Raw genomic sequence first — 27,388 nt, forward strand, 5'->3', positions numbered from 1 at the left:
CCCGTCCAGCTGCGCGCTTCCCCGTCACGTGCCCCATCACGCGCCGTGAGTCCGCGCCACGTGCTCAGGCTCGCCGCCCTAGGGCTCAGGGCGGTGGGTGGCGGTTGGCACCAAGCGATTGGAACCTCCACGCGGCCCCTGAGCCTAGCGCTGCGGTTGGGGGCGCGCGGCTGGATATAAAGGGGTGGCTGGGCCACCGCCCCGGGGAGGGCGAGGAGGTTGAGGGCTCGCGCTGCCGCCGGGTAGGCCACGTGACCATGGGGGGGAGCACGCGGAACCCAAGAGTCCTGCAGGGGGACAACGCCTCCGGCCAGGTGAGAGTCTGCGCGCCGCGGAGGCACGGACGTGGGGTGCCGGGGTCGGGGTGCCAGCCGGGGGCTCTGAGGTCTTGTGTCTCTCCCCGCAAGTCTCCGTACCAGAGGTTAAGTCGAAGGATGCTGGACATTTCCGGGGACCGGGGCGTGCTAAAGGACGTCATCCGAGAGGGTGCCGGAGAGCTGGTGACCCCAGATGCTTCCGTGCTAGGTACCATCTGCCTCCCACCTGGCGATGCAGAAGCACCGGTCCATAAGCCTGTTCTGCACCTTACCTTGGGAGGTGGGGAGGGAAGGTTATGTTTAAAAAAAAAAGGTAGAACTCGCTTGTTACAGTTCACGTTCTTAAGGGAAACGAGGGAACCCATCTCCCCTTTGCGTGAGGCCACTACGAACAAGGGACCTTGAGGCTTACCAGCCAAATTCCTGAAACAGCCAAAGGGCAGGCGTCCAAACGTTGAGCAAAGATTTTTCCTATCACTCTGGGTGGGAGACGGTTTGAACGCATCGAATTCCATCGTTTTTTTGTTTTTTGTTTTGTAACAGTGAGTTGATATGGAGGTGTGCACATTCTTGGTCTATTTTTCTTGTACTGTTTTGTTTGTTTGTTTGTTTGTTTTCTGTCCTAGTGAAATATTCTGGATATCTGGAGCATATGGACAAACCTTTTGATTCTAATTGGTTTAGGAAAACTCCCCGGCTGATGAAACTCGGAGAGGGTAAGTTGAGATGAGCAGCCAGGAAAGCAGGGATTCTTTGTGGAAATGCTTCAGAGCAGGGAGTCTTTGAGTTGGTTTTTCTGAGGCTGGGTTTTACTAAACCAGCCCTGTTCGCCTACACATTTCCCTTTGAGGCGTAGATACTCGGGAGATGGTTTACCTGGTAAGGTTACCTTTGCATCCTGAGAATTATGGGGCATGTTTGTTTGTTAACAACGTTCATCGGGGGCTTAATATCCGTAACACAGGGTGAAAAGAGAAGATGTGCTCAGATGATTAGAACATCTCAGCTAGAGTAAGGAGATTGAGCACATTCACTGAATCGGATGAGGTCCTGGGAGGTGTAAGTAGTGTTGTGGGAGTGCTTAATGAAGGCACAATTGATTCCAGCCGGGAAGATCAGGAAAGGCTTTATGGAGGAGGGGGCATTTAAAATGAGCCTTGAAGTTTAAGTAAGATTTCAGTCAGGATAGAAGCTGGGCCTGGGGTGAGGAAGCAGGAGCTTCCTTGCAGGAAGAAGGAACTGTATGAACAGGGGTAGAGAAGCTAGATTGCTGCAGAGCCCACAGAAGTTGGAGTTTGGGAATGGTGGTGGTAGTGGGAAACAGACTGAAAAGTGAGTCGGGACCGTAGTGCAGAAGGCTTGGAGTATGATGTGGAAAGATTTGGACTTCAAGGGGGAAGAAATTGATAACGTTGGATCAGGATGCTGGGCAAACTTCCAAATTCTTTGTGTCTTCTTCCAGATATTACACTCTGGGGCATGGAGTTGGGCCTTCTGAGCATGAGGAGAGGAGAGCTGGCCAGGTTTCTGTTCACACCATCCTATGCCTATGGAACACTGGGCTGCCCTCCCTTGATCCCCCCAAATACCACTGTCCTGTTTGAGATTGAGCTACTTGACTTCCTGGACTCTGCTGAGTCAGACAAGTTTTGGGCCCTTTCAGCTGTAAGTTCTGGAGCGTAGATGTCCATACTTTAAAGAGAGAATGAGTTTGTGTTTTTGGTAATTACCCTTCTCTGATGGTGATCCTCTGCCCCACATTCCACCCCGGGGCTCCTGTGTGGTGGTAGCATCGGCCGTGGAGGGGTTCCCTTATTTCCTGGTACGTACCCATCTTAGTAATGACTCCTGTGTATGGGCAAATGAACTAGGCCGAGGCCCAACCTTGGGTTTGTTCTGGACCAGCAGTTTGAAGTGATTTTTAGTCACCCTTTGCCTAGTTCTCCGTGCAAGACTGTGAGCATTTGCTTCTCAACATTAAGTTTGGTTTCTAGCAACCATTGATAGTGGTCGACTAGGGAGAACATATGCTTTATTGTGCAACGTAAAATGCTTGAGAGCGAAGGAGATTATTAATTGGCTGAGATCCCAGGACATCAGGTGTAGACTGGGAAAGTCCCAGGCCAATGGGGGCACATGGCCTCTGTCCCCATAACTTTAAACATTCCCTTTCCTTGTAGCCTTTCACTTAACCCATCAGACAGAACTAGGGCTTGTGATCTCTTTGGCAGCCATACACACTCTCTCTCATGCTGTCCCACACAGACTGTGTGTGTGTGTGGCCTTAGATGTCCACCTAGGTTTATATCCCCACTAAACTGCCATCGCCTCAAGTGAGGGCCCTTACCTTTTTCTCACCTTTCCACAAAACAGAGGTTCTTGCAAATGCCTGAGGCCCACCTGTGGTGTACTGATTGAGAATCTCTAGGCAGGGATAAGGCCAGGACATCGTGTTTGAAAAGAGGCTCTGTGGGTGATTGACATGTACCCAGGGTACAACATTGTAGCCAGGAAGACCAGTAGGGCCCCGGGCAGACGAAGACCTGTTAAATCCTTGTTGGATAAATGGTTGTTGTGAGACCTGCTTTCCGTGCTTGGCAAGTTCCATCAGTTTCTAATTCTTCGGGGAGCATCTCTGGAAGGACCAAAGGAATAGACCGCTTTTTGGCTCTAATGTATAAAATGGGACTAGTAATACCTTTAGCTTTTGCTGGGAGCCACCGAGATGACCTTTGCAGGGTCACTAAGCCCAGTGCTTGGCACACATACGGCACTAAACGAAAGTGCATGATCTGAAGGAGAAAAACTAATATCTATAACAGCACTTGGATCGTGGTATTGTGGCTTTCAGTTTCCTTGCTGGGTGTCCTTGTCTTTGGTCCTCAGGAGCAACAAGATGAGTTTCCACTTCAGAAGGTCCTAAAAGTGGCAGCTACTGAACGGGAGTTTGGCAACTATCTTTTCCGCCAAAATCGTTTCTGTGATGCCAAAGTGAGATATAAGAGGGTAAGGATGCTTTAGAAGTATAAATTTAGACCCTGAAAACATTCTTTTTTTTGAAAGTTCTTATATGTCCTTATTCTTCACATGCAGTCCTTAAGAAAAATCTCATTTCAAAAATCTTCCTTCCGGGGATAATGACCAGGAGAGGGAACATGGGATTTGTGTTTGTGTTCTGTGTTTGTGTCTGGATGTGGTTACATAAGTATGTTAAGATTGTGAAAGTTTGTTGACCTGTTCACTTGTTTTTGTTTTTTTGTTTTTTAAAGATTTTGTTTATTTATTTGAGAGAGAGAGAATGAGAGCACGAGAGGGAAGGTCACAGGGAGAAGCAGACTCCCTGCCGAGCGGGGAGCCCAGTGCGGGACTCAGTCCCGGGACTCCAGGATCATGACCTGAGGCAAAGGCAGTCGCTTAACCAACTGAGCCACCCAGGCGCCCTGTTCACTTGTTTTTGTAATTACCTGTATGTGTGTGTGTCTGTATGTATTTCAGTAAAAAGTCTTTAAAAGTTCTCATTCCAGGATTAGGTCCTCTACCAACTGATTTTCCATCCCATTTGCCATCTTCATTTCCTGTCTGACAGTGGAGATTTTTCTAGCTATAAGGTGATTCCATTCTCACCAGGCTTCTGATTGTGGTTTGGCTCCTTGCATAGGTTATGCTGACAGGAATTCACTGTTTTTGCTTTGTGACTCATTCAACAGATATGAGCATTTTCTGTATGCCAAACTCTGCCCTAGGTTTTAGAGGCAAACAAGACAGAGTTTAGAGTCTAGGAGCATTCTGACTTTGTCTCATTTGTGAAGGGAGCCTCATTCATTCAGGATTTGCATTCAGCTGCAAGCAATAGATCTTGAAAAATTGTACTTTAAACCAGACTTAGGGGCACCTGGGTGGCTCAGTCGGTTAAGCATCCCCACTCTTGATTTCGGCTCAGGTCATGATCTCAGGGTCATGAGATCGAGCCCTGCGTCAGGCTGCATGGGGTGTGGAACCTGCTTAAGGTTCTCTCCCTCGGTCCCTCCCCTGTTGTCAAGCTCATGTTCTAAAATTAATTATTTAATGAAAATAAACCACAATTTAAATTTTTTTTTCAAATGAGCAGGGAGGCAGTCCAAGGCTGGTACGTCAGTTCTGTGAGGCCGTAAAGGAATCCAGATTCTTTCTTTCTGCTCCACTACCCTTAAACATATCCTTTTTTACCCCAAGATGGTCCTGTAGCATCACATGGTCACCCAGGCAGGAAGAAGGGAGGGGAGAGGAGTCTGGTGTATTTGTGTTAAGAGCTTTCCAGAAGTACCCCCTCAGCCAATCACTTCCTTTTCTATATCACTGGCCAGACCCATATTCAGTGGACCCCAGTAACTGTAGGAACCTGGGAAATGTAGTTTAATTTGTATACCAGTGCTGTGAATGAACTCGAGGCTCTGCTAGAGGGGGAAAGAGATAGGATTTGGGGTAGGTGGCTCATGGTATTTGCCACGTTTGGTTTCTATGCATGTGCTCCAGAGACAGGAGAGTGCATGAGTGTGTTGTCCTTCGGAATGCTGATGGAATCAAGGTCCTAAACATGAAGGGTACAGGCTTGGGCTCACGGTCGGCTCAAATCACAGATAACTTCAGTGTTGTAAGGTTTCTTGAGACAGAGCCTGCTCACACGGGGGAAAAAAATTTTCCAGTGAAGAAAGATCAGTTCAGTCCTTCCATCATTAGTCTTATTTCCCAGGCCCTCTTTAAGTTTGTTTGCAGCTTTTTCTGGCATTGTGAGTTGGTACTTGACATGCTTTAGTTGCTGTTTTTAATGTCTTCTACTTCTCGCTCTGGAAGGTGGGTCTTTAGTTCTCACTAGGGTTTTCCCTCTGCTCTCCAGTGTTCTGGTTCAGAGTTCTTGTCCTGGGCTGCCCTGTGATTCTGTTTGTGGACTTCCTGTTGCTTTTTTCCACTTACCCCTTGTGTTGTTAGAGTAAGTATATCCTTGCATTTCTAAAAATATTCTTGTAATTACCACACGCTTAGCAGTTGGCATAACGGAGTATAGAATTCTAGCATGCAGTCACCATTCGTCAGATTTTGAAGAATTTTGTTTGATTCTGGCTTTTACAGTTACTGTCAGGAAGTCTGATGTCTTTTAGGTTCCTGTTCTTTTCTATGTGACCTTTTCTCTTTTTTCCCTGTAAAGACTTAAGGATCTTTTTTCCTTTGGTGTTAATAAATTTTACAGTGGGGGGTGTGTGTGTGTGTTTAAAAATTGGTTGTATTAAGCCCCGGGTGTATCACTTCATTCAAGAAACTTGTCTTCTGGGAATCTTTCTTGAGCTATTTCTGTGGTAATTTGCCCTTGTCTCTGTCTTCTCTTTTTGGGGACCCTTTGTTAATTGTCAGACCTCCTGGATTGAGCTCCTACTTTCCTTTTTTTTTTTTTTACTCTCAGTGTCCCATCTTGTTGTCCTCTCTTACTCAGCCCCGCTTGTTGGCCAGTTCCGATCGCTGGTTCTGTCCGTTCCTGCGGCTCTGCGCTGGAGGGCCGGCCCCTCAGACATGGCCCTCTGTTCTCCCACCATGACTCTGCCATCTGTTCTGACATCTTGGGTTTGCTATCGATCCTCTCATTCTTTGTTCTTGTGGGATTGTGCTTTTCTAAATTCACATTTTAAAATGTACAGGAGAGTGGTTTTTCATGTATTCGTAAGGTTGTGCATCTGTCAACGCTAATTCCAGATCATTTCATCACCTCAAAACAAAACCCAGTACCTGTTGGCAGTTACATTCCATTCCCCCAACACACCCTGGTAAGCCCCTATCTTTCTGTTTTTATGGGTTTGCCTATTCCTGGACATTTTACGTAAACAGAATCATCAAACGTGTGATGTTTTGTGCCTGGCTTCTTTCAGTTGGCAAAATATTCTCAAGGTTCATCCATGTTGTAATGTGTATTCATACTCCATTCTGTCTTTAAATTTTTTATTTTTTAATTTGATAAAAATGTGCATAACCTAGGGCGCCTGGGTGGCTCAGTTGGTTAAGCGACTGCCTTCGGCTCAGGTCATGATCCTGGAGTCCCAGGGTCGAGTCCCGCATCGGGCTCCCTGCTCAGCAGGGAGTCTGCTTCTCCCTCTGACCCTCTTCCCTCTCGTGCTTTCTATCTCTCATTCTCTCTGTCTCTCAAATAAATAAATAAAATCTTTAAAAAAAATAATAATAAAATTTAAAAAAAAATAAAAAAATGTGCATAACCTAAAATTTGTCTTTTTAATTATTTTCAGCTATACCATCCAGTGGCATTTAAAATGCATTCAGTGTCATGCAACCATCATCACTACCCATTTCTGGAACTTTTTCCTCATCCCAAACATTGTTTAGCCATTAAACAGTAACTGCCAATTCTCCCTGCTCCTCCAGCCCCAGTAATCTTTATTCCACTTCATGCCTCTAGGAATTTGTCTGTCTGCCATGGGTACTCCTATAAATGGAATCCTACAGTATTTGTCCTTTTGTGATTGGCTTCTTTCACTTAGCATGAGGTTTTCAAGGTTCATCCGTGTTGTAGCATATACCAAACTTCATTCATTTTACGGCTGAGCAGTATATTGTGTGGATCCTATCGTGTTTTGTTCATCAGTTGGTGGACATTTGAATTGTTTCCTCTTTTTGGCTACTGTGAATAACATTGCTTTTTACATTGGTGTACAAGGTCTTGTGTAGACCCAGGTTTTCATTTTTCTTGGGTTTGTACCTAGGAGTGCAAGTGCTGGGTCATGTAGTAGCTCCCATGTTTAACTTTTTGAAATACTGCCAAACTGTTTTCCAAAGTGGCTGCAACATTTTACTTTCCCACCAACAATACAAGGGTTCCAATTACTCCACAGCCTCACCAACACTTATTTTCCATCTTTCAAATTATAGCCAACCTAGTGGGTATGCAGCAGTATCTCGTTAAGTTTGATTTGCATTTCCCAGTAACTAATGTGTTGATTGGCTATTTGTACGTCATCTTTGGAGAAATGTCAGTTCATATTCTTCACCCGTTTTTAATTGAGTTTTCTGTCTATTTTTATAAAAGTTCTTTGTATTGTCTGGACACTAGATTTTTTTAGAAAATACGATTTACAAATATCTTCTTCCATTCTGCGAGTTGTGTTTTCACATTCTTTTTCTTTTCAGGAATGTATGAATGTCTTTTCATTTAAAGATACAGAATTATCTGTAGGTACAGGCAATGACAGCAGTAAACCATTAATTATGTTATCAGCTTAAACCAGTAAGTAATGGGTGTAGTGATTTTTTTCAGTCATTTTCTTGATAATGTCCTTTGAAACACAGAAGTTTTTACTTTTGAAGTCCAGTTTATTCTTTTGGTGATGTGTGCTTTTCACGTAATAGCTAAGAAACCATTGTCTAGTTCAAAGTCATGAAGATTTACACCTAAAGTTTTCTTCTGAGAGTCTTACAGTTTAGCTTCTACATTTAGGTCTGTGATCCGTTTTGTTAACTTGTGTTTATACTTGAAGTGGGAATCCAACCTCACTCTTTCGCGTGTTGACATCCAGCTTCTCAGCACCTTTTTTTGAAAGGACTACCTTTTTCCTGTTGAATGGGGTTGGTTCCCTTGTTGAAAAATCAGTTGAGTACAGAAATACAGGTTTATTTCTGGACTCTTGGTCTGCATTGTCAGTTCTATTCTGTTGATCTGTGTGTGTCCTTAGCTCTTACCACACTGGCTTTGCTACTGTAGCTTTGAAATTTGAAAGTGTGAGTCTTCCATTTTCTCTTTTTAAATATTGTTTTGGCTACTTGGCATCCCTTGAATTTGCATGTGAATTTTCAGGTCAGCCTGACCATTTCTGCAAAAAAGGCTGTTGAAATTTTGGTAGTGGTTGCTTTGAATCTGTAGATCAGTTGGGGAGTATTCGCTTAACTGTATTAAGTCCTTTGAGCCATGAACATGGGATGTGTTTCTATTTATTTGTATTTTCTTTAATTTCTTCAGTATTTTGTAGTTTTCAATATACAATTCTTGCACTTTAAATGTATTGTGAATTTTCATGCTGTTGTTGTAAATGGAGTCGTTTTCTTCATTTTTGGATTGTTTATTGCTGGAGTATAGACCTACAACTAACTCTTATATTGATATTGTGTCCTGCAACATTTTTTTTTTTTACCTCTAATTTTTTTTTTTTGATTCTTCGGGCTTTCAGTAATATTATGTGCTTCCTCTTGACTACCTGTTTTCCTTCTCCACAGGCCTTGTTGCTTCTCCACCGACGATCAGCACCCCCTGAAGAGCAGCATCTGGTGGAAGCAGCCAAGCTTCTTGTTCTCCTTAACCTGTCCTTTACGTACCTGAAGCTGGAGCGACCTACCACAGCCTTGAGCTATGGAGAACAAGCTCTGATCATCGACCGGAAGAATGCTAAGGCCCTCTTCCGGTGTGGACAGGTGTGTTGGGAGGCCCGGGACTCGAGAACGAATGCCCAAGAAAAGATTGCAGTGGAAAAATGCTGTCTTTCCTAACCAAGTGTGTTTTTAAAACTCTCTCCTTTGACAGGCCTGTCTACTCATGACGGAGTATCAGAAGGCCCGAGATTTTCTAGTCCGAGCCCAGCAGGAACAGCCCTTCAATCATGACATCAGTAATGAGCTGAAGAAACTGGCCAGGTGAGACCTGTTTGCAGGAGTACAAACCAAAGAAAGAGGCGAGTGCCACGGCTGGGGCTCTGGTCGCTCCACCTGGGTAAAGGACTGTTTGGGAATGTGGCCCAGCATGTGTTGGGAGGCAGCGCCCCCTAGAGCTGGCTTTATGAAGTGCTAAACCGACAGCTTCCTCCAGACTACAAGTCTGTTCCCCACTTCCGACCCTCAAAGTAAGCACCTTAAAACAGGTGGACCAGTGTAATTTCTAAAAAGGGCCTTGTTCTTCAGCTCCTCCTCCCTACTTGCCATCAACTGAAAACCAGTGTTCTTAACAGATGGCAGAAAGTTGTCTTACAGATCCTGTTTGGTCTGCAGTGGGTCTTTCAGGTCTGACTCCTATGCATAGGATGACTTTTCTTGTTACCCAAGTAAAATCTATACCAGTGTTTCAGTAATACAACATTTTGTGATTATAGACGTCATTTTCAAAGTTTTCTAAAATGACTGTATTGGCATATAAATAGTTGTCTGTAATTCCAACACCTCATAATCTATCCACTGTCTTTTGTTTGTTTTGTTTTGTCCTTCTGTATTGCTCCTGTTGACATTAAACATTTACTCTAGATTGCTAGTTAAAGCTTTTGATGTTAAAAAAGTCTGAGGTGTGTGTACCTCTTATACTTAGAGCCATTTGTTATATTTCAGGCCTTTTAGGACTGTCCAGCAATTTCCTTTGTGTTGTTTTTTTTTTCCTGAAAATTTTTTTTTTATTTTAAAACTATCTTATTTTTAAGTAATCTCTATACCCAGTGTGGGGCTCAAACTTACAACCCCGGGATCAGAGGTGCATGCTCTACCAACTGAGCCAGCCAGGCATCCCCCTTTTCTGGTTTTTAAAAGTATCCTGTCAGTCCTACCTAGGGTACCAAAAATAATTTTTAAAAGAAGTATCCTGGATGTAGAAATTTTGGAATCTGACCATTCTTTAGCAAAGAAATCTGAAGATAATTTAGAAGCCACGGAGTATGAGGCCACTTGGCAAGACACTCAGCCTGGCAGCCCTTATAAAGTGGCTCCCAGCCTTTAAGGCTGCAGTCTTTTCAGGTTGTGGGCTTTCTGTCCCAAGGGCTTCTTGAACAGCCTCTGAGGTAGAGGTTTACTATCACTGTCCCCTCTGAGGGGAGTCCCCTGGCTCCCCTACCTCTCCAGCATGGCCTCCATCCCCTCCTGATTCACTTCAGGACCTGCTGAATTTTCAGTATTTCTGGACCTGAGTGCAGTATTCCAGCCACCAGATGTCACCTCCTGCAAAGACAGACTTTCTCTGACTAGCGTATGTTTCTGTCTCCAGCTATTACAGGGACTACACAGATAAAGAGAAAGAGATGTGTCACCGAATGTTCGCTCCTTATAACGGCTCTACAGTAGGAGAAAATTGAAGGTAATCAAGGGGCTGAAGCATAAAAAGGCTTCAGGATTTTGTCCAATATATGGAAGGGTGGTTGTTCTCCTTAGTCCACTATTGAATAGTGGCTATCTACAATTGAGCATAGGTGGGAGGAGTAGAAAGTTCCTTGTGGAGTGCACATACCACGGGCCTTCTCGTGAAGATGATCGGGGAGAAGATTGCAAAGTGCATCCAGAACTGAGGTTAAATTGGTAGGTTTAGGAGGTGTTAAGCTTTAAAATTAAAAGCTTTTTCCATGTTTTATGTTAACCTCTCCCTCACAGGAGCTTGGAACATGAAGCTGTGAGTATAGTCATTAATGTGGTGGTTTATCTGGGCTTTGAAATGAAGAGGAATGCCTTTTTCTTTCTTTTTTTTTTTTTAAACGGATACATTCTTTTTTTTAAGATTTTATTTATTTATTTGACAGAGACAGCGAGAGAGGGAACACAAGCAGGGGGAGTGGGAGAGGGAGAAGCAGGCTCCCCGCCGAGCAGGGAGCCCGATGCGGGGCTCAACCCCAGGACCCTGGGACCATGACCTGAGCCAAAGGCAGACGCTCAATGACTGAGCCACCCAGGCACCCCAGGAATGCCTTTCTTAATCTGTTTTTCCTGAAAACCTCCAACGTCACTTTACAATGAACACATTGTTAACAAAGACAAAATCCAGATGTTGAGGGGCAAGGATGGGCCAGGACTCTTAGGTTCTCCTTACTGTTAGTCCAAGAGATTGAAAGGTGTTAGAACCACCGGGGATCAGAACCTAGCCTTCCAGCTGCAGCAGACGCCCTGTGGTCTAGCAGCCATAGGGTTAAGGTTTCCCCGGGAGTTCATGAGCGGGCTCTCTAGTCTGGTTTACTATTACTTAAGAAAATTAATGGAAACAAAATCACCTGCCTTCAACACCTGCTTAGCTGGGTAGATAACTCTGCTCTCTTGAGAGAAGTTAAACAAGGAGCAACAAGAAAACAGCTGCCGAATGGGCTCATGGTAATAAATCTCCCCTTTGTTGCTACCTATATCTCTCTACAAAAGAGGCTGGGGAGAAGGCGGCAGTGAAGAGGCCTATTCATCCCAGACATTTTCACAAGTGATCTAAAAACTGCTGTTCTCGGCCCTGTCAAAAACAACCGGTTGGTATCAGAAGTCAACATTGCCTTTGTCAGGGACTCTGACCCTGTGACCCTGGCCTTCGGGTCTTTCGGGGACATTGGAGTATTTGTGGGTTTTCTGAACGGAGACGTGAGCCAGAGGACTTCTCCTGTGTGGCAGCTGTTGATGTGCAGCAGGAAGAGAGGTTTGCTGGCTTTTTACCAGACATTTTGGACTGTCATCTGGCATGTCCTGCCATTTAGCGAAGACCCAGTTCTTCCAGGGTCCGTCCTGGAAACAGATCTGGGAAAATCCAGCAGTGCAGCTACTTCCTGTCTCTACTCTCCCCTTCTCCTGCCCCCAGCTTTCTCTGTCTCCAAGGCATTTTGGACCTGATGAGTTTTTAGATGGTTTTCCAGATATTCCTATGTCTTGGGTGTTTTGTCAAGTTACCAATGACTGTGTTTGGGTCGAAAATAGCCATTATTACTCTACTCCCACTGCTGTTGAGATTGTAACATATTTTGGCTTCTGGGTCTTCGGTGTTCTCTCTGCTACGCTCTTTTTCTGTTGTACTTGTGACTAGTCAGTTACTTAAAATGTCCAAGTTTTCAGATTCTTTTTTGACAACCTAGTTTTGACAAAATTTGTTATTTTCCAAGATGTTAAATCCTAGTGATTTGTCTTCATATTGTCTTCCAAGATGTTGAGCGTTCTGGTAGAATGAGTGTTCTCTCAATTATGTTCTCGAAGCTCTTGGTCATAACAGACTACATTTTTTGAGATCAGAGACCATGTCTTTTTCTTGTCTTTGTATTTTCTAGCATCTGAAACCATGCCCAGCACATGACGGGCACTCAGTAAATGTTGGTTGGATCAAGTGTAAAATAGTTGAAATGCTAGACCAGCCTCTTTGAAACCATATCCTCCAGGCTGGCTCTCGTTATTGGCTGTCGGGACACTCGTCCTTGCCAGTGACAGAAACCTGTCTTCAGCTAGCATCAGCTAAAAAAGAGATTTGCTGAAGGGATTTGGGGAGCTCGCAGAATCAGAGTTACTGAACAGCCAGGCCTTGGGCAGGTGGAGACCTGCAGCTCTGAAGGTCTTGAGGACCTCGTCCCGTCTCTGCTGCATGCTCTCCCACCGTAAAGCGTGCCCCGGGGGTCCCTTCCGCAGCCTTTCTGTTTGAGAGCGAACTCTTCCCTACCCCATACCTCTCTCTTCTTCCTGTACCAGCCAGGGCTCCGGTTGGGAAAATCCCAAAGCAGGACTCTGACCTGTTTGGGTGTATAGAGACCCATGAGTGGCACCCCTTCCTAGCACCACAGAGTAGGGCCGTGGGGAGCAATGACGAGTAAGAGGGCCGCTTGTCCCAGAGAGCAAGGGGAGGGAGAGGGGAAAACGCTGCTGAGCCCAGCCTGAAGGAAGGGCAGCGTTGGGCACAGGTGTGAGCGGTGGGGAGAAGACCAGGAATTCAGAGCTGAGGTCCGTTGTGGATCACCCAGCATTTCAGTCCTCTTTGGAGTGTGGGCTGTGCTCTGTAGGTTTCAGAGGAGGGGAAAGATGTGATCTTTCCAGCTCATGCTAAGCAGATTCTGAAGGGGGCCAGGGGGAGGGCACATTTGAAGGGCAGGTGGCAGGTTTTGGAGAGGCAATGACAGCCTGGAGGTAAACGCACGAGCAGGAATGGAAAGGAGGCAGGAGCATGAAGCCTCCCATCTGGAAAGGCTGGGAGGGAGCTTTCTGTCAGTAGGATCCTAGTTCTAAGTGGGAATTTGGCTGGAGGAGGAGGACCATAATGCCAAAGCCTCTATAGGATGACCTGTGGGCAGTGGAAGAAGGGACTAAAGCTGTTCTGGAGAAGAGAAGCTTTAAGGGAGCAGTGGGGGGGACCGAATTGGGAGCTCAGAGGTGATCCTGGTCCACACCAGGAGTGATAGGGAAAGCTTCCTGGAGAAGGCAGAACTTGAGCGAGTTTCCAAGGTTAACTGGTAGGTTTGGATAGACCAAGGGGACTCCCTGACCCGGCATCTTTTTTTTTTTTTTTTTTAAGATTTTATTTATTTATTTGACAGTGCACAAGCAGGGAGAGCAGGAGAGGGAGAAGCAGACTCCCTCCTGAGCAGGGAGCCTGATGTGGGGCTCGATCCCAGGACCCTGGGATCATGACCTGAGCCAAAGGCAGACGCTTACGACTGAGCCACCCAGGCGCCCCCCGACCCGGCATCTTACCTAGGCATGGTTTTAATGTTCTTGGCTTTCGGTTTGTCTTATTTTTCTTCCAGATTGTTTTGGTAGCATTACTTACTGTTTATGCACCTTTTTCATAGTTTAATTTTGATCAAAGTATTTATTAAACATATTCAATGTGTCAGGCACTCTTACATGTTTTACGTGGATTAATTCAATATTTCTAGAACATAGGTGTTCTCTCCGTTTTATAAACAATGAGTTCGACGTGAAGAGGCTAACCTGCCAAGGTTCGTAGCTAGTAAGTGAAAGAGCCAGAGTCAAATCCTGAGCCACACGTTAAAAAAAAAAAAAAAAAAACTAAAGCATTTACCAAAGGGAACCGATTTTAACTTCTGTTTCTCCTGGGGATTTTCTACGTAACTAGATGTTCTGTATTCCACGTAGCTAAGTGTTACGTTTATATTACGATTTCTTGATTTTTTTTTTGGTCAGTTTTGGACTTTTATCGGTTGACTTCTTGTTGTGATATGGTACAATACTATTTCTTTCCTCCTTTATAGTTAGGTCACTGTTCTCAGCCCCTGTTAGATTATTATAATGAAAATATTACAGTGATGTTTTTGATTTCATAAGCTAAAGACAATATTTTCTATGCTCCACTTGTATGATGAGACTGTTACTAACTGAAAAGCCAATGCTGTGTTTTTGGGTTTTTTTAAGATTTTATTTATTTATTTGACAGAGACACAGCAAGAGAGGGAACACAAGCAGGGGGAGTGGGAGAGGGAGAAGCAGGCTTCCCGCTGAGCAGGGAGCCCGATGCGGGGCTCGATCCCAGGACCCCGAGATCATGACCTGAGCCGAAGGCAGACGCTTAACGACTGAGCCACCCAGGTGCCCCTTTTAAGAGCTTTTCTTTTCCTACAATTTCAAACTGCATTTGTTTTTGTTTCTTGAACTGTTTGCTTTTATCCTTACCTCTTCAAAAACTGTGTGGTACCATTTAGTCAATGACTCTCCTTTCTTCTCAGGGTCCTCCCTCTTAGAAATGTCCTGTTTTATGTACCGGTCTATACAGAGTGTCCCATAGGCTGATGCATGGCTGCCATTCTGGGATTTCGTTTTTCTCCTGGGTTGCATCCACTATTTACTGGATCTCTTTTCTTGGTTTACTTTCTTCTTCTGATATTCTCAAGTAACATCCAATTTTGGATGTTTAAGAGATAAATTTTTCACCTCCTTATATGTCCAACTCACACTTGATTACAGACACATAGCTGGGTATAGATTTTAGAATGAAAAGAACCCCCTCCCCACTTACAGCCTATCCCCCAGTTGAAAGCTCCCTTCCTCATTAGAAATTAGGACTTGCCCCCCAATTAGTTCTGTCCCACTGCCCAGACCCCACTTAAAAGATCTCTGCTCTCAAACTGTGCCTCCCTCCACACCTTGCCCTCAGACCCCACCCCACCCCCAAATGGCTCTCCTGTCAGTACTCCTCTCCCTTCTCAGAGCTCCTCCTCACCAACTCCAGATGTTGGTAAAAGTATATTTCTTTATTTTTACCTTCTCTAAAATTTCACAGTAGTGTGTCCAGGTACCCCCAGAAGCTCAAGTCCTTTATATGGGCACCTTAATTCTGGAGGTTCAGGTTCTTGAGAGCTAAGCAATTCCAGATTTCTTTAATGAAATTTTCCTCCCCCCCCCCCAGTTCTCTTGTTCTAGGACTCCTGTTCATTGGATGTTGGACCTTCTGCAGGGATTGTCTATGTCCTTTATGTCTCTCTTAAGTTTTCTCTCCTCCCTCACCCTCCAGGGAAACATACCTCATCTTCCATCTCTTGTTGGCTTTTTTCATTTCAGCAGTCAAATATTTGAAACCGCAAGATCTTTTCCAATTTCCCTTTTTCATAGTATCCCACGTTTCCCCCCCACACACTTTTGTATTATGAAAAATCTCAAACTTCAGCAAGTAGAATAATGATTCTCCCATGTATTCAGCCATTAGGTTTAACAGTTATCAACATAAAGCCAGTGTTTCCGTCTCTGACCCCACACATTTTCTCCCCAACCCTAGCACTGTCAGGTTAATTTGAAGTGGATCCCAGTAATGCTATCATTTCATCCACAGGATTTCCCATTTCCCTGTGTATCTCTAGAAGCTAAGGATCATTCTTGTACATTGTCTCTTGTTCTCTGAAATGTTTATTTTTCTGTCTATTTGCTTTGACCTTTCTCTTTTCCATGTTGCAGACTTTCCACAAATAGTTGGTGTTTTCTTGGTTGCCTGTTCACATTTAAGAATGTAGCAGTTGAGGGGCACCTGGGTGGCTCAGTCATTACGCATCTGCCTTCAGCTCAGGTCATGATCCCAGGGTTCTGGGATCAAGCCCCACATCGGGCTCCCTGCTCAGCGGGAAGCCTGCTTCTCCCTCTCCCACTCCCCCTGCTTGTGTTCCCTCTCTCGCTGTGTCTCTCTCTCTCAAATAAATAAATAAAATCTTCTTTAAAAAAATGTAGCAGTTGAAAAATCGGTCAGTTCTTTTTTTTAAAGATTTTATTTATTTGAGAGAGAGAGAGAGCATGAGAGGGGGGAGGGTCAGAGGGAGAAGCAGACTCCCCACCGAGCAGGGAGCCCGATGTGGGACTCAATCCCGGGACTCCAGGATCATGACCTGAGCCGAAGGCAGTCACTTAACCAACTGAGCCACCCAGGCGCCCGGTCAGGAGTTCTTATACACGGGCAGGGTATCCACTCCTTCTTCTTAAGGCTGAGCAGGTGGGAGCCAACCAAAATGCTTTAGGATCCTTTGCACTGGGTACCAACTCTTACAGTAGCTTCCCCAATTTTTCCCCAGGTGGATTTTTTCCCCCTGAAATAGTGGATACAAGTGCTTATGTCATCTTAATCTGTATATCCCCAATATCTAGTGAAGTTGAGCAGCTTTTTGTGTGTTTATTGGCCATCTATATTCTTTATGCGAACTGCCTGTTGACCTCCTTTGCCCACTCTTTTCTTGGGTCGTTTTAAGTATTGATTTGTAAGAACCCTTTTTCATGTGAAGGATGTTAATTAAACGTTTTGTAAGTTCAAATCTCTTCTTCCAGCTCTTTTGAGTATGTATATGGTTACACGCATCACTGTTTCTGTATGGTTTTTGGAATTCCTATTATGCTTATGTTTGACCTGTGGGAGTAAGCCAAGGTCTGCAGTGAGTGAACAGGAGTGCTCAGGGTGAAGGGTTTTCAACAGTTCTCCCTAGAGTCTGAGCATTATTCCAGGTCTGTAGCGCTTCATAATATTCACAAGCCCATTAATCTTCCCAGCATTTCTGAGGGAGAAATTGTTTCCACTTTGCAGATTTGGGATGAAGGAATGGAGGAATGAAGGAATGAAGCTCAGAGAATTAGACCCTTCCTGTGGAGGTCTTTGTGCTTATGTATAAACAACTGTGACCATTTCATTGGATTTGAAATTTAAACCCCAGATGAAATCTGAAGCTTTAAGTATTACTCAGCAGCTTTTTTCAGTTGGAGTGTTACCACTGGGTGCCCCTGGATTTTTCTCCCTCTCTTAGGTATTTAGGAGTTTCTCCCTTTTTCTCAGCTTTCCATACTTAAGCTGAAGCCTTTGAGCTGTAGAATTAAGAGGATTGAGCCATGTTGCATGAGCAGCCTCAGGAAAAGAGTATCTTTTTTTTTTTTAAGATTTTATTTATTTGAGAGAGAGAGAGAAACAGCATGAGAGGGGAGAGGGTCAGAAGGAGAAGCAGACACCCCGCTGAGCCGGTAGCCCGATGTGGGGCTCGATCCCAGGACTCCGGGATCATGACCTGAGCCAAAGGCGGTCGCTTAACCAACTGAGCCACCCAGGCGCCCAGGAAGAGAGTATCTTAACAGATGTTTTTTAAAATGTTGTCTCGGGGCACCTGGGTGGCTCAGTCAGTTAAGCGACCAACTCTTGATTTCAGCTCAGGTCATGATCTCCACAGGTCGAGAGATCAAGCCCCATGTCAGGCTCCGCATTCAGCATGGAGTCTGCTTGTCCCTCTCTCCCTGTTCCTTCTCTTCCTAACGTGCACATGTTCTCTCTCTCAAATAAATTAAAAAACTAAATAAAAATAAGAAATGTTTTCTGGGAAGCCAGAGAAGTTCCTCAGAGGCTCAGGTGGGAATAAAGGCCATGCTGCAGAGAGTACATTCTTAGCTGAAATTCTGAGATTTAATCCTGGTTCAGAGAGTCGGCCAGAAGTGAGCACTAAAGCAGCAGGCCCCACAGAGCTTGATGCCGACGCTGAAGCTAGAGGTGTCCCCTGGGTCAGGGGTTCCCTTGTTCCAAATAGCCTTCCTGTGTCTGGGCTGGACTGGTCATTTGCCAGGAAAACCCTGGGAGCCAATCATTGTTTCCCCACAACATGTGACTGGATCTAGATGGGGAATTTATGTGAATCCTCCCTCTTCCCATAGAGATTAAGAAGAAATTCTCAAATCTACTTTTGAGTCTATAAAGACATTTCATGTCTCCAGTAAGACTTGTCTGAGTCCTAAACAAATAATAACTCGTTTAAAGGTATTTTTGTAATTTTATGTATCATTAATTCTTCAGATTTTCTCTCTGAATCTCCACTTTTTTTTTTTCTCCTCCAAATGTAGTTGTATTTTCTTAAGGTTAACTGGGCTGGGCAAGCATTCTCTTGTTGTCAGATGAGGACCGTGTCGTTTTTCAGGCAAACTGTTAGACATGGTCCCTTGATCTGTTGAGATCTGTGAAATGCCTTTTCTCCCAGCTCAGGAGGGATCCTTGAAGTCCTCCCTTTGTTGTGTGACTATAAATAGCTCCACTGAGGTTGGCACCTTTTCATTGTGCCCCTTCCTGGGAAAACATTTCCCCGGGCAGGGTTTTCGGCCCCTTCACCTCTCTTCACAGCCTCTCTTGGCAGCTGTAATGGGCCCCCGACCTGCTTCCTACTAAGGTTTACTTCAGTGGATTCTGTGTTCGTTGTGGGTAAGGAATCAGTGAGGGCTACTTAATTAAATTTCAGGAGATAACTAGGTTCCTTTTTCTAATTTTCAAAATCCGCGATTATGGAAGTGCCCTTTACCACTCACCACGGGCTTGAGAAATGGGAAATGTGGCTCCTCCATCTTCACTCCCTTGCTGTGACCATGGCCAAGTCCATTAATCCCTCTGGGTTTCTGTTGTATCATTAAATACAAACCTGGTTTTGAAATGAAGATGGCAGTTGGGTGGCACTCTTTACCTCTTTGACCATATACCCTGCTGCCTTCACCGTGGCACTGTGGCACCTGAGGGCCATAAGCTCTGACAGTGGTCATCGGAGGACGTGCAGCAGGGCTGTGTGGTGGGTCCTGGCCGCCCCCACTGGGGGGAGGGCCCAGGAGTGCTCTCTGGCTCAGTTTAAGCCTAGAAAGCCTGGGCTTGGGGGACCACTCAGAGAGCTTGACAGCATTCCCTGACAGGTAGGGAAGACCACTGAATAGCCCCCCGATGCATGCCAGCAGTAAGAAGTGGAGGGATATAGCCAAGGGAAGGGCCAGGTTGCTGAGCTGGATGACTGCCAGGTGGAGGCCAACCCTGGACAGCATAGTAAGGGTCCGTGTGGAGCCCGAGAACCAGGACCAGGGTGGGGAGTGGCCGATGAAGGAGGGCCCAGCAGTGAGGGTCCACCTTGAACAGTTGCCTGGCAGGGTGGCAGGAGCAGGAAGGACGCGCTGGAGGAGGACCTTACCAGCCAGAACATCACGTCAGAGTATGAGCGGGCTAGGGCTCCTCCTCAAATTATTCTCCTTCAGTTGAATCACTCGAGATACCCAGACTAGGTTCTTCCAATTGGCTGAGTCATGTGTTTTAAGAAAGAGAACCAGTTAAGAGAACAGCTTCAGAGAGGGGCTATGAATTTTCCCCTTTATGTACAATGTTTGTGCATTTTCTGGGATTTTGAAGAGGGATCTCATCAGTTTTTTCAAAGACCCACTGTTGCCGACGTTCCTCACAGATGCCGCTCAAGGCTGACGGTCAGTCGTTCACTCTAGTTCCCTGTCATGGCCTTAGAGGGAAGTGCTCTGGACAGGGCTGGGAGACAGGGCGGGGCTGGCACCGGACTCCGTGGGAACCCTGCTCACCCTGCTCCCCGTGCCTGGCCGGCCCCAGGGCTTTGTACTCGGGTCTCCAGCATCAACATCCTGGGCTCTGCAGCCTCCGGCTCAGGCTTCCAGGATTACATCACTTCTCGGGCTTCTCTGTTACACGTTCACACTCTTCTTTGATTACTGCTCTCTATTATGTGCAGTTATTGTAGACACCGATCATATCCTTGCTGGAGTTTCGATTTCACATTGGCTGCCTTTTCCCCAGGCCTGGGTATGCTCTCCTCGGAAGCCACTTGTTTAGTATTCATATATTCAGCGGGAGTCTACCTGTTGGAACTTGGTCTGTGTTCCCTAAGTCTGGCTGCTTTTGTCTTTGTAGGTCTCCGGGCTTGTCTTTCCTTGAGTCATGGAGACATGATGACCTTTTTCTCTGACTGCACCTCAGTGTGCTACGAGAATTGGATTTGCAAAATGTGAACTTTTCCATTTTGATACCTTTACATTTATGCTAAAGTGTTACTTCTTATTGGTTCCACTTTGAAAATTCAACTAACTAAACCTCCTAAAATGATCCTTTGGTTATCTGATCCTTTGGTTATCTCTATCATCAGCGTTCCTGGGAACATCTTCACACTGAGTGACTATTGATCACAGGATTTATGTCTCAAGTCATTGCATGGAACACAGACTAGACTGAAACTTTTTTTTTCTTTTTTCAGTTGATTATTATTAAGCTTTTCCTTGAGATTTTCAAACCTAAAGGTAGAAAAGGCCGGCATGCCAATCTGCCCGCGTATGCATTACCTCTCTGACAATTATCAGCATTCTGCACTTCAGTGCTTTCTACCCACCCCACCCCCACAACTTTTTGTCAGTATTTAAATTATAAAATGCTACATGCTTACAGTTTTAAAAAAAAGGGGGGGGTGAAGTGTAAAGCTCCCAGTCCCCAGGCCCACTCTCCAGAAGGTAACCACTGCTGAGGTTTTATATGTATCCTTCCTGAAGGGTTTACTGTGAATATTTGAGAATGTGGGTGTATATGCAATCTTCCTCACAAATAGAATCCTATATTTTGTACCATACTGTGTTCAGATACATTTTGGGGGTGCCTGACTGGCTCAGTCAGAAGAGCATGTGACTTTAGACCTTGGGGTCCATGAGTTCAAGCTGCACATTGGACATAGAGATTGCTTAAAGTAAATAAATAAAATTTAAATACATTTTGGGTGACCTCTAAGTTAGCACTCAAAGAACTACCACCTCATTTTTAAAAAACGATGAGTTAGGGGCACTTGGATGGCTCAGTCAGTCAAGCATCTGCCTTCAGCTCAGGTCATGGTCTCAGTGTCCTGGGATCGAGTCCTGCACCAGGCTCCTTGCTCAGTGGGGAGCCTGCTTCTCCCTCTCCCTCAGCCCCTCCTCCTGCTTGTGTGCGTGCGCTGGCGTGCTCTCTCTCTCTCTCTCTGACAAATAAAATCTTAAAAAAAAAAGACTAGCATTCCATCCTAGGAGGGTATTACAATATTCTTTTTTTTCCCATGAAAAAGAGCACAAGTAGTGGGGAAGGGGCAGAGGCAGAGGGAAAAGCAGACTCCCAGCTGAGCAGGGAGGGGAGCCTGATGTGGGGCTCGATCCCAGGACCCCTGGATCATGACCTAGGCCAAAGCAGACGCTTAACCGACTGAGCCACCCAGGTGCCCGGTTTTACAATATTCTTAACAGTAACAGGAGGCATTGTAGTTACTGTCCCCACACCTGATCTTTCTGTGACACTTAACTAAATGTATCCTTGGGTTGTGATCTGTATTTCTTCAACTGAACTAGGTATTGCTAAATTGATCTCTTCAGTGGCTGTACCAGTTATGTCCCCTCTGGTAGCATCTGAGAGATTCTGTCCCATAGCTTTGCTGTCATTTCTGTTGTTAGTTTAATTTTTGCCAGTTTGGTACATCTGAGAGGGGATCTCGTTAGAATTAGCATGTTCCTGATCAAGCACCGTTACAGAGTCAGGTGTCCTTTCTATAAATATTGCCTGTTTCTGTGTAACCAAACACGTTTGTGAATTTTTTAGTTTTTTGATAGTTCTGTCAGTTATACTAGTTGGTCAGTTGCTTCCCTGATGTTCTAGATATATGATCATCATATCCCAATATTTCTACCAGTTGCATTTCTTATTTTACTCAGAGCCCATCAAAACATGTGGGCTAGTGCTTCCAGAAGTGTTGAATAGTGGTGACAGCCCTGAGCATCCGCATCTTTCCTGGCTGTGATGGAACTGCCACTCAGCTCGTAAGCATGATGTGGACTTTGGGCTGAGACAGTCGTCTTTTTATCATGTTAAGGAAATGTTTTTATTAAAAGCTTTTATCAGGAGTGATTGGTAGCAGATGCCTTCCTGTCACAAAGATAAGCTTTTTTTTTTTTTAACCCTTTGACCTGCTGTTAATGTTTTTATAATACTGAATCTTTGATGTGGCAGGGATAGAAATATTGTGCATTTTTAATTGGTTGGTTTGGGAGAGCAGAAGAGGTCCTCGTACACAAAAGAACAGTTCCTTCCCTAAGAAAGCGCATCTCTGGGACATTGTATAATGAAAGACCTTGAAACTTAGTAGAAGAGTTTGAAGTAAAAGGATACCAAATTTGCTCCTCCTCCCAGGTTAATAGGCAGCTTGATGCCTGAGAGGAAGGAGTGTGGGGGACTTTTGGACTTGGGAAGAAAGCAAAAGGAGAACCCAAGAGCCCCATTGAAGGGGGTGCGGACAAGCCTGAGCGCAACCTTGTGGATGGGGGTGCTCCCCAGCCCGGTGTGCTAAGGCAGCCAGCTTTCCACCCAGGCTCCAGGCGCTGGTGCTCCCATTTCTGTGGACTAGAGTGCAGCCCTTACCTGTGGGAGGGGCCCCATCGTGCCTTTCTGATGTTTGAATTTGTGTTTCCTTGATTACTAGGGAAGCTTCTCCTCATTTGCTTATTGTCTGTTTACATTTGTCCATAACTAGCAGGAAATGTCTGTGACCTTTTAGTATTTCAGGGTTCTTTTTTATGTTTAGAGTTTTAAAACTATTGGCAGTTTATTTCCATCCTTAATTTGAAGTAGGGAAATAGGTCTTTATTTTTTTAGGATTTTTTATTGGGGCGCCTGGGTGGCTAGGTCGTTGAGCGTCTGCCTTTGGCTCGGGTCATGATCCCAGGGTCCTGGGATCGAGCCCTGCGTCAGGCTCCCTGCTCAGCAGGAAGCCTGCTTCTCCCTCTCCCACTCCCCCTGCTCGTGTTCCTTCTCTCGCTGTGTCTCTGTCAAATAAATAAATAAGGGGCACCTGGGTGGCTCAGATGGTTGAGCGTCTGCCTTCGGCTCAGGTCTGGGATCAAGCCCCACATCAGGCTCCTGGCTCAGCAGGGAGCCTGCTTCTCCCTCTCCCTCTGCCTCTCTCCCTGCTCATGCTTTCTCTTCTCTCTCTCTGTATCTCTGTGTCTCAAATGAATAAATAAAATCCTTTAAAATAAATAAATAAATAAATAAATAAAATCTTTTTTTAAAAAAAAGATTATTTGAGAGAGAGAGCAGGAGAGGCAGAAACAGGCTCCCCACTGAGCAGGGAGCCCCATGCGGGGCTTGACCCCAGGACCCTGGGATCATGACCTGATCCAAAGGCAGACACTTAACCAACTGAGTGGGGAAGGGGCAGATCTTTATTTTTTTTTAAAGATTTTATTTATTTATTTGACAGAGACACAGCAAGAGAGGGAACACAAGCAGGGGGGAGTGGGAGAGGGAGAAGCAGGCCTCCCACCGAGCAGGGAGCCCGATGCGGGGCTCGATCCCAGGACCCCAGGATCACTACCTGAGCCAAAGGCAGACACTTAACGACTGAGCCACCCAGGTGCCCCTAGATCTTTATTTTTTATTCAAATGTCTGAATAGTTGTACCAGAGCACCTGGCTGGCTTGGTCAGTAGAGCATGCCACTCTTGATTTCAGGGTTGTGGGTTCGAGCCCCATTTGGGTGTAGAGATGATTTTTTTCAAGATTTTATTTTTAAATAAGTAATTATACCAAAATTTCTGTTTATGGACTTAAAATACCATATATGATACCTGAAGCAAAGGGTTCACATCTATACAGGGTAAATTAACTCCTTCACTTTGACAATAGAATGACTCTTGTTTGTGTGACAAACGGGTAGCATTAGTGGTGGAATGACTAAATCATGCTCCGTGATGCTCCGGTGAGTCTCCCTTCTCCCCTTACTGACTCTAGGGCTTGAGTTCTGTCTTGATTCACCAGTAGGTTCTGGGCCTGAACATTGCAAGTCCTGCTGGGCCTCAAGCTGGACAGCAGTTGCCAGTGATAAGAAGCAATGTCAAATTGGTTTTGGCCCCAGGGCTGGCCATTTCTCGGGGTGATTGCATCAGAGATCCTGCCAATAATCAGGAGATTACTGCCAGCATGTTGTTTCTCCAGGACTTTGCTTGGGGTTGGACAGGCAAGTGCTTTTGATGTTTCTGCCGTCATGCATCCTGTATGGTCATACCCCCATCCCTTCCTTGTCCGGATGCCCAGCAGAGTACAGCAAATGCTTCCCACGTCAGTGGCTGTGGGCCTCACTCTAGTCAGGCAGGTGAGTGGAGCCCACACGTGGCCCGTCCAGTGCAATGGCCTTAGAATGGTTGCACTTACATGGCAGCTTGGGTTCGTGGAGAAATAAATGGGATGTGAGGTGCTGCCCAATGGAGAGTGAAGATGCCAGTCTCCAAAGGCGTGGACCAGGAACCTGGCACCACCTCGCAGCTGCCACCTAGGGGTGCTGGGCAGAGTAGCTCGAGAGCCCAGCGTAGAGGGGACTGCTCTCCCCACTGCTGTTTTTATGCCCCTGCAGTCTCTTTGCCACAAAGCAGCCAGACTCACCTTTCTTAAAAAGTTGTTTCTCTGCTCAGAACCCCCAATGGTGCTTGAAGTAAAACCTGAAAGTCCTGCCCGAGGGCTCCGTGGCCCCAGTGACTTGGCGCCTGGTGCCAGTCCAGTGTCATGGTCTACCTTTCTTCCCCTCGCTCACTCCATCCCAGCCATGCTGGCTTGCTGAGGTTTCTCCCTCGCTCCAGCCGTGTCTCGGACTCCCGGCCTTTGCATCCGTGTTCCTGTAGCCTGGAAAGCCCTTCTCCTGGCTGTTCACAGAGCTCCATCTGCTTAAATGTCCGCTCAGAGAAGTCTTCGCGTTACTTCATGTTGAAGAGCACCGTGCATCATTCTGCATCCCCGTAGCCTGCTTATTTCTTTATAGCACTTAGATTTTTGTGTTTATTCATCTCTTTATCCCACTAAAAACAAGTTCCATAAGAGCAGTGACTGAGATTTGTAAGTTGAATTTTATATGTGCCATATTTTTCTGCAGTTTGTGACACAGGCCAGCCGACAAAGGCTTCACGAGCCAAGTGCCGTAGTACTTACAGGCACGGAAAGCACTCCACCTAGATCTAAGTGAGAAGCCACATCGACAACTTGAGGAGGGAGCATTGACTTTCCCCCTTCCCCCTTCCCCCTCCCGCCTTGGATTGTACCCACCTGCTGCTACGGCTGCTCCCGGGGGTGGGGGGGGGGGCGCAGGCAAGGTCCCCTTCCCTCAGAGACCGCCGCTGTGCGTGAAGGGAAGAAGTGTCCATACTCACACATCTGCTTCAGCAGCGCTGGGAAAGCCGCCAGCTCACTCGTCGGGCGGCACCTGCGTGAGGCTCGAGGCGCGGGTTCAGGACAGAGGCCCATGTTATAGGGGAGGAGACAGGCACAGAGCGGAGGCGGCGGCTCCCAGGACTCGAACGGTGGTGCTCTGTCTCTCTGCACCAGTGTGCGTGTCGTCTGGCAGTGTGACGCCGCTTGTGCCCAGAGCTGCCCGGCACAGGTTCGCCCAGGCCCCTGGTTTGGTTGCATCCCGAGCGGCTTGTGCTGCCCCAGTGTGTGCGGCAGGTGGTGGTGGTTGCTGGTTGAAAAGCAGCTGCCGCAAGCATTCAGCTGTTTGGGGGTGTTTTCACATCTTTAAATGGCTAAGGAAGTGTCATTCCTTGGGGAACAGTCGAGAAATTGTAATGAATAAAGCTCTGCCTGCGTTCAAAAATTAGTCTTTTCTTTTGGAGCTTCATCTGAAAAATGAAGTTGAGCTGGATGATCTTAAGGTCCTTTCTGTTCTGATCTTTGGTAGACCGTCCTGTGTTTTTGATCTGAAGTTTCAGAGCCACCACATTAATCAGCTACTGTTTCCCAGAACCCATCCAGTAGGGGCCTGTCCCCTGGGGCCACCCAGTGCAGTCACCACAGACCCAGGGCCGGCTTTGGCTCTCGGACGCGTGGCCATGGCCACACCTGGCACCTCCAGATTATGATTGCTCTGCGTCAGGCAGCTGTATCTTACTGCGTTTCTAACTGCTGTATTTGATTCCTAGATTCTTCAACTAAACTACAGATAAGAGTGGCCAGGCTGCTGGAGTTCTCCATCACTGGGGCGAGGGGGACTTTCTGGAAAGAACTCCCCAGCACACTGTGTTGCAGGGAAGCGCTTGGAAGTGGGGGCTGGAATTCCACAGCCCTTGGCCATTGCCTCATCTCTGACTGATGCAGATGAAATGTGTTTTCACAGGTGCTATTTTCTGCTTCACGTTTTCATACAGAGTCGGGGAAAGTGTAGCTACTGACAAGTAGAAAAATGCTATTTTTTTAAAAGGCAGTTTCTTGTTTTTCTTAAATGGAATTAGTCCTTGGCTTTTCTCCCAGTCCTAGCCCCCCTTCCGGCTGTTAATGTCCCTGGGTAAATACAAATAGAGATTGCTTTGTGTATTTTATAGGGTTTTCTGTTTTAGAGAGAGAATTATGTTACATATGTTTTTGTTCTAAATAAATAAAACCTTTCTCTGTTCCTGCAAGATCCAGTATAAATTGTGTGAATTCAACTAAACTTGTGAAGTCAGTAGGTGGGGTGGAGGGACAGCCATTCATTAAGACCGGTTGAGTCAGCAAGAGCCAGAGCAATTCTTTCCGATGTACCCAATAAGGAAATGCCTGAGCATTCGAATGGGGCTCCCTCGCCCACTCCCTTCTGTGGGGAGCTGCTGCTCTGGGATGAATCCCGGAGAAACCTGGGAACCACCAGTCCTTGGGCACTTGGTTCCCCCCTGGCCTGGCCTTCCTGGCTCCCTGCAGTGCTGAGGCGGGGGTACCCCCTTCTGGGCTCTGGCCCTGACCCCTGCGATCTCCCCACAGCTTTGTTTCAGGCCTCGTGTAAGCGTACCCAGTCCTTCCTACAGCACCCACACTGCCCTTGGGTCCTTTTACCAACCCTGCATCCTCCCTCTGCAGCCTCCCTGACCCTCATCTTCCGTCCTGACCACCCTTCTTCAAGGGAGTTGTCTACACCGGCTTTTTCCACTCGCCGCCACCGGTTACTCTCCATCCCACTGCCTTCCCGCCATCTCACCCGGACCTGCTGTGCAGTCAAATCCAGTGGGCGAACCGGTACCCTCTTTATCTCGTCCCTCAATTTCCCAGCTAGAAGCTCTTGATTTTCTCCCAACCCTGGGCAGCCCTTTGTTTTCACTCTTCTCATT

At 46.2% G+C, this 27,388-nt stretch overlaps 1 protein-coding gene across 1 annotated transcript; it reads left to right on the top strand.

Moving 5' to 3' along the window:
* The first annotated feature begins 92 nt into the window (after positions 1-92).
* On the top strand, positions 93-26,701 carry FKBP6 (FKBP prolyl isomerase family member 6 (inactive)). The gene is made up of 9 exons (XM_025864688.2): positions 93-314; positions 408-525; positions 944-1,033; positions 1,780-1,982; positions 3,204-3,323; positions 8,562-8,756; positions 8,866-8,975; positions 10,303-10,392; positions 26,231-26,701. The coding sequence occupies exons 1-8, from the start codon at positions 258-260 to the stop codon at positions 10,388-10,390; spliced, it is 981 nt and encodes a 326-aa protein (XP_025720473.1). The 5' UTR covers positions 93-257; the 3' UTR covers positions 10,391-10,392; positions 26,231-26,701.
* The last annotated feature ends 687 nt before the right edge of the window (positions 26,702-27,388 follow it).

Source organism: Callorhinus ursinus, unplaced genomic scaffold, assembly GCF_003265705.2.
Source record: "Callorhinus ursinus isolate GAN/ISIS: 27379988/994484 unplaced genomic scaffold, GSC_fseal_2.0 scaffold55, whole genome shotgun sequence".
In the NCBI taxonomy this organism is placed as follows: Eukaryota; Metazoa; Chordata; class Mammalia; order Carnivora; family Otariidae; genus Callorhinus; species Callorhinus ursinus.

Bases quoted from the DNA above. Each gene is read 5' to 3' on its own strand.
- FKBP6 (XM_025864688.2), top strand. From the start codon at position 258: ATGGGGGGGAGCACGCGGAACCCAAGAGTCCTGCAGGGGGACAACGCC. The intron at 315-407 runs GTGAGAGTCTGC...TCTCCCCGCAAG, and splicing joins GGGACAACGCCTCCGGCCAG to TCTCCGTACCAGAGGTTAAG. The intron at 526-943 runs GTACCATCTGCC...TTTCTGTCCTAG, and splicing joins CCCAGATGCTTCCGTGCTAG to TGAAATATTCTGGATATCTG.